This window comes from Corythoichthys intestinalis, chromosome 8 (assembly GCF_030265065.1).
Source record: "Corythoichthys intestinalis isolate RoL2023-P3 chromosome 8, ASM3026506v1, whole genome shotgun sequence".
Taxonomy (NCBI): domain Eukaryota; kingdom Metazoa; phylum Chordata; class Actinopteri; order Syngnathiformes; family Syngnathidae; genus Corythoichthys; species Corythoichthys intestinalis.
Genome location: NC_080402.1, coordinates 56,198,751 through 56,213,762, shown reverse-complemented (window position 1 = coordinate 56,213,762; position 15,012 = coordinate 56,198,751). Strand labels below are relative to the sequence as shown.

At 39.6% G+C, this 15,012-nt stretch overlaps 1 protein-coding gene across 2 annotated transcripts in view; it reads left to right on the top strand.

Annotated features, from left to right (window-relative positions):
• stra6l (STRA6-like) overlaps positions 1 to 15,012 on the top strand; it is a 55,462-nt gene that overhangs the window by 20,281 nt on the left and 20,169 nt on the right. For both annotated transcript variants that reach the window (XM_057843872.1, XM_057843871.1), the window contains 8 exons: positions 2,288 to 2,413; positions 5,718 to 5,791; positions 5,934 to 6,042; positions 6,113 to 6,263; positions 13,327 to 13,402; positions 13,473 to 13,554; positions 13,632 to 13,680; positions 13,752 to 13,869. In XM_057843872.1, coding sequence (XP_057699855.1) covers positions 2,288 to 2,413; positions 5,718 to 5,791; positions 5,934 to 6,042; positions 6,113 to 6,263; positions 13,327 to 13,402; positions 13,473 to 13,554; positions 13,632 to 13,680; positions 13,752 to 13,869 — 785 coding nt within the window. The remainder of the gene's footprint in view (positions 1 to 2,287; positions 2,414 to 5,717; positions 5,792 to 5,933; positions 6,043 to 6,112; positions 6,264 to 13,326; positions 13,403 to 13,472; positions 13,555 to 13,631; positions 13,681 to 13,751; positions 13,870 to 15,012) is intronic.

Sequence of the window (15,012 nt, the reverse complement as noted above, 5' to 3'; positions counted from 1 at the left end):
GTATGTGTAATAATGTGTATTTCTATAGTATGAGATACTTCCATGTTTAAATAAATGTGTACCAACAGTACTATACTTGAATGATTCCAACCTTTTGTGTATATACAGTGTGATTAAAAAAGGCTGTGCCAAAATCAAAATGCCATGTCAAAAACGAAAAACATAAAAAAAAATAAAAAAAAAAACTACCTTGGACAGATGTAGGAAGTAACTAAGTTTAATTTCATGTTTTCATAGTACTCAAGTATGGCCATCACCAGCAGCATGGACAACATCAAGTTGACATGGAGAATTCCTCCCTCCCGCGTTGATTGCGTCTGTTATGTAATCTTTCATGTCATCAATATTCGCTGGAAGTGGTGGAACATACACTTAGTGTATAACATACGTTATGTGCCATAAAGATGGATAACGAACTTTGTCTTTAACATACCAACACGTCCAGCAAGTACTGATGATGTGAAATATCGAACAACAGTCGCAATCAAGACAATAACTGTGACATGCACACGTTTGAGAGGAATTCTCATCGTGGCTTGATTTTGTCCGTGCTGCTGGGTGTGCTCACATTTGAGCACTTGTGAAACATGAAATAAAACTTGGAAGTTATCTTCAACACGTGTCCATCACTTCTTTTGTGATGTCTTTCATTTTTTAAGTATCACCTTATGATTTTGGCACATTATATTTTTGATCACCCTTTAATTTTTTTGTCTTATTCCATTTTTGCCATGATTCACATCTAGGAGGGTGTGGTAGCAATTGGGTTGATTTTCAGCTATTTATGATCATGGCGTGCATTTTTTATTTTATATATTTCATTGCATAGTAGGTTGTGATATTTTTAATATGACACATAAGCCTTTAGTTTAATTCAATATATATTTCATTGTGCTGGGTGCAAATCATTAATGTTGAAGTGTTTCCTTCAAGAAATTAGCTACATTTCTCATTCTGAATTCACCTATGTGTATACTAAGGCACCAATACTTGTTTCAAATGTTTGGTAGATGTGTTTATGACATTTGATAAAGATTTTGTGTTGCCAGAATTAATATAACACTTAAAACAAGCAAAAACAGCAACACTAGATCTGTATTTTTGTGTATTCACATCAGGATACATTTCTGGCTGGTGACTAAGTTAGGAGGGTATTGGCTTTGAAAAAATCAATTTTTTCTAAGCACTTTTTCCATGGTCCCAATAAAGCCATATTTCCACAAGCTTGTCCATTCGCAGCACTTCCTGGTCAACTCTAATCTTTTAATGGACGACGGTCTCACAGAAGAAGTTGTAGCTGTCAGTGAAGGGTGTTTCAGTTCTGAAAAACACGCACACACACATAAACCATGTGAGAACTGTTTCATCCATATCATATTTACATAATCTTCCAATCCAAATTATATAGGCTTGTCTATTCTGCCATTTTTTCCTGAATAAAATTATCAAATAGGTTTTTGGAACTACGGTTAAACAGACTAAATACTACAGTATGTTATTTGTCAATCTAAACTTTTTGCTCAAAGTTAACAATCTAACATCATAATAATGACCGCTACAGCCCAGAACTCACATTGCAAGTCTTAACTTCATATGTGATCTGACCAGAAGCCCACAACTCCCATAGTTATTCACAACAAAAGGCGTGTGTGTGGCTTACCTGTAGTCAATGTCGTTAAAAATCCCAGTCGACACATTTTCAGCAAGATCCTTCGACGGAGCCTGGGAAGAAAGCCATTGTCTGACGCAACCACGCGGGCTCTGCACGTTTTTTCCAAATTCCTGCCCTTTTTCGCCCTTGGACAGTTGAGAGATGCATATAGCATCGTTTCGATGCCTTTTGACTAAATTCCGAATGCGGTTTTCTTATCTTTGGTTCATCTTCGCTCGTGTCGTAGCTTGACACGGTCGCTGCCATATTGTTTGTTTATCGAAGCGCATAGCAACAGTCCTCGTCTCCTATTGGTGCACGTGACCTAAAATGGCTTCACACACCGACGATACGACTCCGCCGTATCAATATCACTGCGCCACGGGGGAAAAAAAGACCGACACGAAAACGCTAATTACTAAAAAATGACTGGAAACCGTGAGTAGCACTTTTTTTTTGGTAGTAATTAGCAACGTATGTAAATTACAATGCAGAGATCATGTAGATCCATTTCAGTGGAACGAAATCCATTTTCTAAGCACTTTTTCCATGGTGCCAATACAGCCTACATCTATCATATTTGTTTTTGTTTACCTTTAATTTCAGAAAATGAACATGTTCATATATTTTTAACAGATGTTGGGCAAATACCAGAAGATAATCATCCAATGGCCCTGTGTCCTTTCACACATTTTTCTTTTGGGACGATTTGTCTACATGCTCGTCAAAGATGTTCGAATACATCTACAGTTGGAACAGGAGGTAAGAGCATATTGGAGCATACGTAGTATTGGCATCGAGACCCCGCTTTCCATGGACTTTGCTGAGACCACCAATCAGACACAAAGACAAAACCGAAACTTTTGGGAGTCAACTCTGGTCCAAAAAAGAAGCAGGACCTAGACCAAGACCATAAAATAGATTAGATTTTTAAGGGTTTAACGTTAGTAACAAAATCGGTTCAGATATTTCTTGACATTTCCCCCATGGAAGACGTAAATGTTTTTCAACCCCCCCAAACTCTTGCCACCACTGTACAATGGAATGAAAAAGTATCTGAACCTTTTGGAATTTCTCACATTTCTGCATAAAATCATCATCAAATGTCATCCGATCTTTGTCAAAATCACACAGATGAATTTACATTGTATGCTTTAACTAAAACCACCCAAACATTTATCACAAACAATGACATAAGGGGGAAAAATAAGTAGGTGAACCCTCTGCCTAAGGAGACTTAAAGAGCAATTGAAACCAATTTTTAACAAAAAATTTAAGTCAGGTGTGTACCCAATCACTGATGAGTGGTTTAAAGCTGCCTTGCCAACTATAAAAAACACACCTGGTAGGAACTGTCTCGATGAGAAGCATTGTCTGATGTGCATCATGGCTCGGTCAAAAGAGCTGTCTGAAGACCTGCGATCAAGGATTGTTGATTTGTATAGAGCTGGGGAAGGATACAAAACCATCTCTAAAAGTCTGTTCATCAATCGACAGTCAGAGAAGTTGTCTACAAATGGAGAGAGTTTGGCACTGTTGCTTCTCTCCCAGGGAGTGGCTGCCCACCAAAGATGACGCCAAGAGTTCAGCACAGTATACTCAGAGAGGTAAAAAAGAACCGTAGAGTTTCTGCTAAAGACTTACAGGAATCACTGGCACAGTCCATTATCTCTGTGCGCATATCAACTGTATGTAAAACTATAGCCAAGAATGGTGTTCATGGGAGGACTCCACAGAGGAAGCCGCTGCTGTCTAAAAAAAACATTGTTGGTCGTTTAATGTTCGCAAAAAGGCACTTTGACACTCCACAGATTTTTTGGCAAATTATTTTGTGGACTGATGAAACCGAAGTTGAATTGTTTGGGAGTAACACACAACGTCATGTGTGGAGGAAAAATGGAACAGCTCACCAACATCAACACCTCAGCCCCAGCGTGAAGTATGGTGGAGGGAGCATCATGATTTGGGGCTGTTTTGCTGCTTCAAGACCTGTACAACTTTTAATCATGAATGGATGAATAAATTCAAAAGTTTATTAGGATGTTTTGCAGGAAAACCTGAGGCCGTCTGTCAGACAGTTGAAGCTAAAAAGAGGATGGATGCTGCAACAAAAGCAGAAGTAAATCAACTTCGGAATGGTTTCAGAAGAACAAAATACACGTTGTGGAGTGGCCAAGTCAAAGCTGTGGCATGACCTAAAGACAGTGATTCATGCCAGATATTAGGGCTGAACGATATTGGAAAAAACTGACGTTGCGGTTTTTGGAGGGTTGGTGATATATTGCGATATTAAAAATAGAAGAATTTTCACCAGTCTTTGATAGCTCTGTTTGGGAAGACTTTGGTTGACTCACTATTACCACATTGTATTCATTAGGGATGTTCCGATCCGATCACATGATCGGAATCCAGGCAGATCGCTGCATTTTTCAGATGATTGGAATCGGGTGAAAATGATCGGGTTTTTAATTTAAAAAAAATAATAAAATTCTGCTTCATGATCATACAGCCTCTCATCCTCGATCATGAAAACCAGTGCGACCAAACTGTTTTTCTTGGTCACCAGTGCAGCTGGCGTTTGGTACTTAAAGTTAACAATGATTGACAGGTTTGTAGTTTTGATCTGGCCAGAGTCACCTCGGTAGCTCTATGATCAAGGCACAAAATTATTAATCATTGTTAAGCTTTGTACATAGTCTGAAGTGCTGTGGCAACTTATGTAAGTGAGAGGCCCTCACAACAACAACTTTTTTTTCCCGGTATCTGATCGAGACTTAGTATCAGCGGATTCTCAAAATCAGGTGACTTGGACTCGGCCTCGGGTGCAAAAATGCGATCGGGCCATCCCTCGTATTCATTAATACTGTTTAATCCGGGCTAAAGGGGTTTATCTGTGAATGATGAAGATTGGTGTATTTTAAAGGGATCCAGGAAGCCATGTCCCTCAATAATTGCGGCTTTTATGAAGAAAAAAAAAGTTTACACAAAAAAAATTTTTTTTTAATCGCATGTTGTGTGATGGGACTATTGCGCATGTGCACATTGTTCAAACGATATATTGTGCACGCCGACCAGACATGCCAAGAATCTGACTGAACTACAGCAGTTTTGTAGATAAGAATGGGCCTAGATTAGTCCTGATTGATGTGCCAGACTGATCTGCAGCTACAGTAAGCGTCTGGGTTGCTGCCAAAGGAGGAAAAATGGAACAGCTCACCAACATCAACACCTCATCTCCAGCGTGAAGCATGGTGGAGGGAGCATCATGATTTGGGGCTGTTTTGCTCCCTCAGGGCCTGGACAACTTGCAATCATTAATGGAAGAATGAATTCAAAAGTTTATGGGTTTAAGTTTATGTTTTGCAGGAAAACCTGAGGCCGTCTGTTAGACAGTTAAAGCTAAAAAGAGGATGGATGCTGCAACATGACAATGATCCAAAACACAGAAGTAAATCAACTTCAGAACGGTTTCAGAAGAACAAAATACACATTCTGGGGTGGCCAAGTCAAAGTCCAGACTTGAACCCCATTGAGATGCTGTGGCATGACCTAAAGACAGCGATTCATTCCAGACATCCCAGGAATCTGGCTGAACTACAGCAGTTTTGTAGAGAAGAATGGGCCGAGATTAGTCCTGATCGATGTGCCAGACTGATCTGCAGCTACAGGAAGCGTCTGGTTGAAGTTATTGCTGCCAAAAGAGGGGGGCACAAAATATTAAATGTGATGGTTCACTTGCTTATTTATCCCCATCTCTCATTGTTTGCATACTGTCCTCATTAAAATATGAAAACCTATAAATGTTTGAGTGGTTTTAGTGAAAGCAGTCACTGTTTTTTCATTTGTGTGATTTTGCCAAAGATCAGATCACATTTGAGAAGTACTGCTTTAAAGTTGAAGACAGCAGGCCAGTCCAGTGCCGATACAAGACCAAAGACCAAGACTTTTGGGAGTTCATACCGCGATGAGACAAAGACCTTCAAATTGTGGTTTCAAGACCAGTTATGTGGTTTTACAATGCTATTAATTGTAAATTTAAGAATTAATAAGTTAAATGTGTCAACAGGATTTAGATAAACTGACTGAGCAGCATCAAGTACAGCATGTTAAGAGACTACTGAGGAAGACAAATACACTAAGGTAAATCATATTGTAAAAATTGTGGAACACATGTGAAACCATGAACCAGAATCAGTCCCAGTAACACAGCTGTGAATTACACTGCATTTAAAGAGAGAAATGGAAACTAGCTAAACATTTGCTTTAACATCTCATGTTGTAGCAAAGCCCAGACTTGGTTCCAGAGCAGAGTGTATGAGTGGGATCCCCACTTCAAGTTCCCTAACAGAATCGTTGGCACTGCCATCATATCCCTCATAGGATTATACACGGTAAATAGCATCAACATTTAATCTCTGTCAAATGTTTTGAATGGTACATACCATCTGCCATTGCTTTTAGATGACTCTGGCTGACTACAGTCTCAGTAATTTTGCTTTTGGCAAAGTGGAGAGGTGGAAGAACATGCTCAAAAACTTGACGTTCTGTGATCAGAACGAGGCTTTGGCAGCAATGATGCCACAACTGGAAGAGTTCATTGACGTTGCAAGAAGTGAGTAAGCTAGATGTTTTGCAGTCTCTAGTCTCTCACACCTGTGGCTCTGTCTTACTAATTCTGTAATGTTCATAATTAGTATGTCAAACACTAGAGTGTACACATCAGGGGTCGACAAAATTAATGGCCCAGTGGCCCAGATTTACTCTTAAACAAAGGCAACCTTTATAGTTTATGCACTATGCAGCAGCTGTTGCTCTCCGTCTCCCACGTCAACGTGCGCAACCTGATTGCTGCTTCTGATTGACTGTCAGTATCTCAGTACCCACCTAAGGTTATACAGGCATGAAAATCTCTCACCTTTTGTCGAAATTTGCTGTTGCTGTTGCTGTCACAACAGCAAATTCACGAATTGTGTAGATCCAAGGAGAACATTTTTAAAGGGGGGGGAGGTCTCGGGAGATTTTTTTTTTTTTTTAATGTCGGACGCTTGGTATGCAAGCGGGGAAAGCAGCACAAAGCCAAAAAAAGCGCACCAGAGTGGCCAAAACATTGACTTATTTCAAAGAAACAAAGGAGGGTACACTGTTGTGTCCTTTCTCTTCAATGCCAAGCTTGGCTGCTGTACGCCGGCCAAGAATGAACACCCAAAGCGCCCGTCACCCACTTGTAATTTTGGAAGACGACAGGAGACAACAAGCTGGCAGATCATAAATCCTTCTAACTAACTAACGACATGTTTTATTGAAGTTGCTAAGCCTGTCGCGATATGCAATGAGTCCATTTATCGCACGGTAAATAAAAATGAGAGCGGTAATTTTCACGGGTGCATTTTATTGTCACGTGCGTGCATGCATACATTTGAGCGTGTGTGTTGATGGCATATGAGACTCCAGTTCTTTTCACAGATGTTTATTGGTCATCAACACGTCGTAGAAGTTCAGACATACAAAATAGGGAAACATCTATATTAAACACTGTAAAAGTTAGCATTGCTATATTGAGGCTAATGGGGAAAAAAGACAACCTACTTTAATCTGCTATAAAACTTTTTTGGAGTTAATCCCACATACTTCAGAATTCAGATTCTACACTAAGAGTAGCTTTAAAATGACAACCTTTATGAAAAATCTGATTGCAATGATCTAGATATTTTTTTGAAGAATAGTTTTGAATTATTTTGGAAAGACTAAGTCAGTGTTCTGAATCTGTTTACAGTCCATTCTGTTGCTCTAGTTAATGCTATGAGTATTTGACCTCAATGTTTATTTGCGATTTATTGTTGTTATTTACACGTTTATTTGTACTTTAATAATTTTAATGTTCCAAAATTTTTTTGTGAATTAATAAGTGTCATCAAAAATTTCATTGCTAAATTAGTAAGAAAAAAAAAAAGGGGGGAACAAATTGTTAGATTAGTCGACTAATCGTAAAAATAGACGGCTGATAATCGGGAGAAAATTATTCGTTTGGGACAGCCCTAGTTGTACAGTGTACCGGAACCAGGGGTCACGTTAACCGAATATTTTCCGTCGTTGACCGATTTTTTAAAACGGTGACGGAAAAAACTGAAGTCCATCCGTCGATTTGACCGGTTGCAATTCACACCCCAGACCACAGGGTGGCGAGTGAGCATATTAATTAGCTATTGTCTCTCTTGATGCATGACGTCATTGGCCTTACTCTGAAAAAATGTCAAGGCAACTGAGTGTCCGAAGTTTCTTCAAAAAGCCCCAAAACGACGATGGTGTTGATAAAAGAGGTGAAAAAACAGGGACTGCACAAGAGGGCACGCAATTCAAGTCCATGTGCACCAGGAGGAAAGTGTGAGACTACGTTCAGGCCACAGCAGGGGAACTGTTAATTTCATTGTTCCATATGCTACATATGGTAGGCTACCTACCTACTGGGGCCTCAGTGACGTTTCTTATTCTCGCTATATGATTATACAACTTTAACATTTGTTAATAATACGCTCTGTGTGTAGTATCATCCATCACTTTTCCTTTTTAAATGGGCACTTATAAGCGAACGCAAGAAGTAACAACGGGAACATTTTTAAACAGGCATTTCACGGGAGAGCATTTCGACTCTTCGGCCAATCATATAGCGAGAGCGAGTGGATAGTGAGGGGACCGCGCGCGGCTCTTAAGTGTCTCTGTCACGTGACTGTCGGAGCCGGTGTAGGCGCTTGAACCTACACCGGTAACGCGCTCGGCCAAATGGACACACAAGTACGGAAGGTGAATTATGCCAAACAAAGGGTCACCACAATGTCATTATCATCATTTTAAAAATTTAAGTGACGGGTAAACATAGATTATGACCGGATTTTTATGACCCTGTCAGTCAAAATGACAGACAACGAAAAAGTCTAGCGCAACCTCTGACCGGAACATATTTCCTCCACACCCTTCTCACCTTTTTTTCACCCCTGACCTATTTTCATGCCTGATTATACTACAGTACAGGTTTCTCATTCCCCCAGCACCCGGCAGAGAACCCGGGGAAAAAATATCATTAAAGAAAGAGAACGTTGAGGGAAAGCAAAATCCAATATGAAAAGAAAAGGCTGAGAAAGTTTCAGCCCCAGTGGCGAGACTGCTGGAATTGGTTCGGTAAAGATGAGACAAAAAAACGAGGTTTCCTTTGAGGTGTGCAGATCATGCCGACAAGCAAGTTTGAGAAAAGTTAATGACTTTGAAACCTTTGGTTTGAACATAACTAGGGTTGGGCATCGAGCATTGAGTATCGATGGGATTACACTCCGGTTCTACCGGAACCGTTCAAATTTTTAAATTTCGTTTCCGTGTTTCGATGCCCTGATCGCCAAGCGGGAAAAAATGCTGCCGAAAACCACGAAGAAGAAGCCATAGAAGCGCGTGTTTGTGCATTGCACCTTGATTACAACCATGGACACAGTGCGGCTGCGCTCTCAAGTTTGGCTTAACTTTACAAAAAAAAAAAAAAAGACCAGTCAGTTCAGTGCAACATTTGCAACACAACTATATCATGCAAAGGTGGCTGCATGACCAATTACGCACGACCGGCTTCATGAAATATAGCTAGCGTAAGTGCCAAGTGCAAAGATAGCTGAGTGCTACGTTGTTGACACGCTGCGTCGTCAGAACCAGGTAAGTAAAACAATCCATTATGTCTGTCTTGTGCTGTCCCAGCGACCCGACACCGGAATAAGCAGTAGATGATGGAATAGTACGAGAATATATCGTATTATTACGTCGGGCTATGGTCGATAGCACATGTAAATAGAACTAGATGCGAAATGACAGACTCGGCGGCGTTAGAACTTATAAAGAGAACTAGATGTGAGATGACAGACTTGCTGGCATTAGTAAACAGCCGCCATCTTAAAGCAGTAGACGCCTACGTTAAAATCAACAGTATTAAAAGGATTTTAGAATTTTTTAAATGTGTTGTGTTGCTTATTAAGAAAGAAGCAGCCATATGAAGCATTCGATTACTTTTTTAGTGAACTCGTTGCAGCGAAACATAGCATCACATCATAAAGCATCTTAGCCAGATGCTCTCATCTCTTTTTCTCCGCATTATACGTCCACACTCCTACAGCGCCACTCGCTGGCCTAACTGGTATTGTCACAACATAAACATTGCATGTGTCTGTAAACACAACAGAATCGGTTGTACAAATAAGGAAACCTCATTATTTTGCCTCATCTAGATCAAATTATAATCAATTGAAGAATTTTTGTTAATGCTTTGTTGTAGCTCCCAGCTAAGGTACATGTATGGTAAAGGAATATAAGTAAACGTTTTCTCTGTGAGCTTTTGAAAAAATAAACATCTTTGTAAAAGTGGTGTTGGTGGTAAATGGTGTTACACTTATATAGCGCTTTTCCACCTTTCAAGGCGCTCAAAGCGCTTTACACTATCTCACCATCCACCTACTGGTGACGCAGCACCAGGAGCAACGTGGGGTTCAGTATCTTGCTCAAGGACACTTAGGCGTGTTCATCAGGGCGGAGAATTGAACCCACAACCTCTGGGTTTGGGGGACAACTACTTTACCACTGAGCCACGCCACTCCTGTGGAAAGAAACGTCATCACATTTCAGTTCAAACACTGATATTTATATACAAGTTAAAAATGACCCTGTGAGAAGTTCATGTAATTCATAAATTTCATATAAATTGTATTAATAATAAATAATAATAATAATAATACATTTTAAATCCATATAAATAATAATACTGTAATAATAATGTTAAAATATAAAAAAATCGAGAAGACATTAATATAAACTAATAAATTTAGAAACAATAGATTTTTTGACCCTACCTTTTTTTGACCCTGCCTCTTAAAAGAATCTGAATCGAGAATCGTTCGGAACCGAATCAAACATGGAACCGGAACCGGAATCATTCAATTTCAAACGATGCCCAACCCTAAACATAACGTGATGATTTATCCACGTGTCTATGAAGAAAATGATATCGTCATTATGTCTGTTTAGCTTGAAAATCGTTAGCCATAATTGCCGCAGTCTTCTCTTTTGACTTTTTGCCATGACAACCGAGCCGGGGCAGACTTCCAGAGGGTGGTAAGGGAAAGACATGTAAGCTTCGCCCAGGCACGGGGCTGTGCCTCGGGCCCACCTCTTCCTGGTGTCCCCAAGGGGAAAAAAAGGTTTTTTTTTTGGTGTGTGTTTGTTTCCCGAAAACATAAAAATATATGTAAGTGGTCAGTTTAGTCGATTTGGGTTTTTTCATGTTTCCGGTTGGGTCATTAGCTTTGGTATTAGTGGTTGGTGCATGTCGTAAAGTTGAAAACGGGTAAATGTCGACGTCACACGCCAGTTTGTTACACGCTGATGTTACAGATACAGATACAGTTACAAATTCTCACATTTCTGTATAAAAATCAGCATCGAATGTGATCTGACCTTTGTCAAAATCACACAGATGGAAAAAAGTGTCTGCTTTAACTAAAACTACCCAAACATTTATGCGTTTTCTTATTTTAATGAGAATAGTATGCAAACAATGACAGAAGGGGGGAAAAGTAAGTAAGTGAACCCTCCGCCTAAGGAGACTTAAAGAGCAATTGAAACCATTTTTTACCAAACAATTTAAGACGGGTGTGTGCCTAATCACTGATGAGTGGTTTAAAGCTGCCCTGCCCACTATAAAACACACACCTGGTAAGAATTGTCCTAATGAGACGCATTGTCTGATGTGCATCATGGCTCGATCAAAAGAGCTGTCTGAAGACCTCCGATCAAGGATTGTTGATTTGTAGAAAGCTGGGAAAGGATACAAAACCATCACTAAAAGTCTGGATGTTCATCAATCGACAAAGAAGTTGTCTACACATGTAGAGAGTTTGGCACTGTTTCTTGTCTCGCAATGAGTGGCCGTCCACCAAAGATGACGCCAAGAGTTCAGCGCAGAACACTCAGAGAGGTAAAAAAGAACCCTAGAGTGTCTGCTAAAGTCTTACAGAAATCACTGGCACAGTCCAATATCTCTGTGCACACATCAACTATATGTAAAACTATGGCCAAGAATGGTGTTCATGGGAGGATTCCACAAAGGAAGCCACGGCTGTCTAAAAAAGACATTGTTGCTCATTTAATGTTTGCAAAAAGGCATTTGGACACTCCACATTGGCTGTCATGATGTTTTGCAGGAAAACCTGAGGCCGTCTGTCAGACAGTTGAGCTAAAAAGAGGATGGATGCTGCAACAAGACAATGATCCAAAACACAGAAGTAAATCAACTTCAGAATGGTTTCAGATGAACAAAATACACGTTCTGGAGTGGCCAAGTCAAAGTCCAGACTTGAACCCCATTGAGATGCAGTGGCTAAAGACAGCGATTCATGCCAAACAACTCAGGAATCTCACTGAACTACAGCAGTTTTGTAGAGAGGAATGGGCCAAGGTTAGTCCTGATTTGCCGATCTGCCAGACTGATCTGCAGCTACAGGAAGCGTCTGGTTGAAGTTATTGCTGCCAAAAGAGCGGGGCACAAAATATTAAATGTGATGGTTCACTTGCTTATTTACCCCATCTCTCATTGTTTGCATACTGTCCTCATTAAAATATGAAAACTTAGTTTGAGTGGTTTTAGTTAAAGCAGTCAGTTTTTTCATCTGTGTGATTTTGCCAAAGATCAGATCACATTTGAGGAGTACTGCTTTAAAGTTGAAGACAGCAAGCCAGTCCAGCGCCGATACAAGACTAAAGACCAAGACTTTTGGGAGTTCATACCGCGATGAGACAAAGACCTTCAAAATGTGGTTTCAAGACCAGTTTTGTGGTTTTACAATGCCTTTAATTGTAAATTTAAGAATTAATAAATTCAATGTGCCAACAGGACTTAGATAACTGACTGAGCAGCATCAAGTACAGCATGTTAAAAGACTACTGAGGAAGACAAATACACTAAGGTAAATCATATTGTAAAAATTGTGGAACACATGTTAAACCATGAACCAGAATCACTCCCAGTAACACAGCTGCCAAAGGGGGGGTATTAAATTTGATGGCTCACTTACTTATTTTTCACCCTTTTGTCATTGTTTGCATGCTATCCTGATTAAAATATGAAAAGCTATAAATGTTTGGCATGTTTTACTTAAAGCAGTCAGTTTTTTTCATCTGTGTGATTTTGACAAATATCACATTTGATGGTGATTGTATGCAGAAATGTGAGAAATTCCTAAAGGTTCAGATACTTTTACATACCACTGGATATGATTATGGAATTGAAAGAGGATTATTTGCACTAGATTCATGTTTTTGCACCAATTTGCTGCACTTTTCATTTAATCTACCGTAAAACAAAAATAATCCAGCAAATTGTTTTTGGTTTTTTTTGTGATTATTGGGATCAATAACTGACATGTTGACCTCAGCCAGGGGTTTTGACAGTGGGGCCAGTGAACTTCAAAAGCCACTGGCCCTCCAGGCTAATTTCCCTATATTGTCTCCCCCTGTATCTGTATTTGAACAATGGTCTTCCCCAATCTTTCTTTGCACGTTTAGGCTTTTGAGGCATTTGAAAATGGTGGTAATGGTCTGTGAATCATAGCCAAAATGCAGATTCAACTCAAAATCTATTATTTTTTTCCTTTTAGAAACTTGGTTTGCAACCACCATCTTTGCTAGCCTTAATTCAGTTGCCTACACATTGCATGTGCTGATATGTTACAGGTAAGTGGAAATAGAAATGCACAATGTCAGTGTGAACACATACAATATATATTAGTCTGTGTATCCACAGGAAACATTTAAAGAGACTTTGGAAAGGAGAGAAAGGTTTTCTCCCCGAGAAATTGCTCCAGCCCAAGTCTGCTACCAGTGTGGTCGGTGTGACACCACGCACTTAAAATATTTGCTGTCCAACCTTAGAAATGATTAACTTCCTATGGATTTTCTGCAGGCCTCCATCGCACGCTACTCTGGATGGCAAATTGCTTTTACTCTCTGGGGTAACATTTCAGATAATTCCTTTTTGAGTAGTTGGATTTATTTTTTTGTAATTCTCTTTTCTGTATTTCAGGTTATCTGATGGTCCACTTTGTTCACTTCCTGATTGCGGTCCTGTTGGTGTATTTTTTTGTAATTCCAATAAAACATGGCAACGGTTTGGCCATGCTGTCCCACTTAGGAATCTTAATGTAAGCATGTATGCGTAGCACAGATTATATATAAATTTTATAGGATGGCTCTGTCTGTGTTACCAATATTATCTGTTTCTGTTTTTTATTTTTATTTTCCCATCCCTCAATAACAAAATGTTCACTTGAGCTGTGCATTCCCGGGCCATCTCAGTAATGGAAATCATTTGAACATAAATTATTCTGGTCCCATTTTTATATCAACCAAAAATGGAATTATACAACCCTTAGCAAAAAGTATGGAATCGCCAGTCTCGGACGAGCACTCGCTCAGACATTTTATCATGTAGAACAAACTCAGATAAAAAGCTTGAAAAAATAACGAATTAGTTCAAATGTGCAACTCTTGCATTCAGCATTCAACTAGCATTCAGAAACACGAAAAGAAATGAATAAAAAATATTGTGGTGGTCAGTAAATGTTACTTTTATAGAGCAAGTGTAGGGAAATATGTATGGAATAACTCCATTCTGAGGAAAAAAATATGGAATCATGAGAAACAAAGAAATAACAATGAAAACACATCTCTAGTATGTCAAGAGTCACGAATCTGCATTGGACAATGTGATGATGCTGGAACTTTGGTTTGTTGTTGTTGTTCCAGTGAGATTTACAAAATGTCACACATTATGACGGCAACTATTGAGCACTTCCGTCTAGTCAGACGAAAACTCGCATTCGTCTCGTTATGTTTTAGTCTGCCGAAACACGTTTTTAGTTTATTATCGTCTGGTCATCGTCATGAAAAAAGTGTTTGTTGACGAAATCTGTTCGTTATCGTCATCGTTGGCGAAAACAACACCGGCCTGGATCACTATGATGCTACTCGGAAAGTTCAGTTGGCGCAGTGTGAATACTGAACCTTTTCAACAAGTCATTTGTAAGTGTTGTTGCAAGGTAGCTCTGCAACTGGACCGTGGTCCTCTTGATCTAAAGTGAAAGTGCCCTAAGTTAGTTAATTTAACGGACAACTGAGTCCATGGTGGTTTGTTGCGATATAATCTCACTGGAACAGCACCAAACAAAAGTTCCAGGATCATCACCTTGTCCAATGCAGATTCTTGACTCTTGACTAGGTGATGATGCTGGAACTTTGGTTTGGTGCTGTTCCAGTGAGATTTACAAAGATGACTGCCTGAAGAA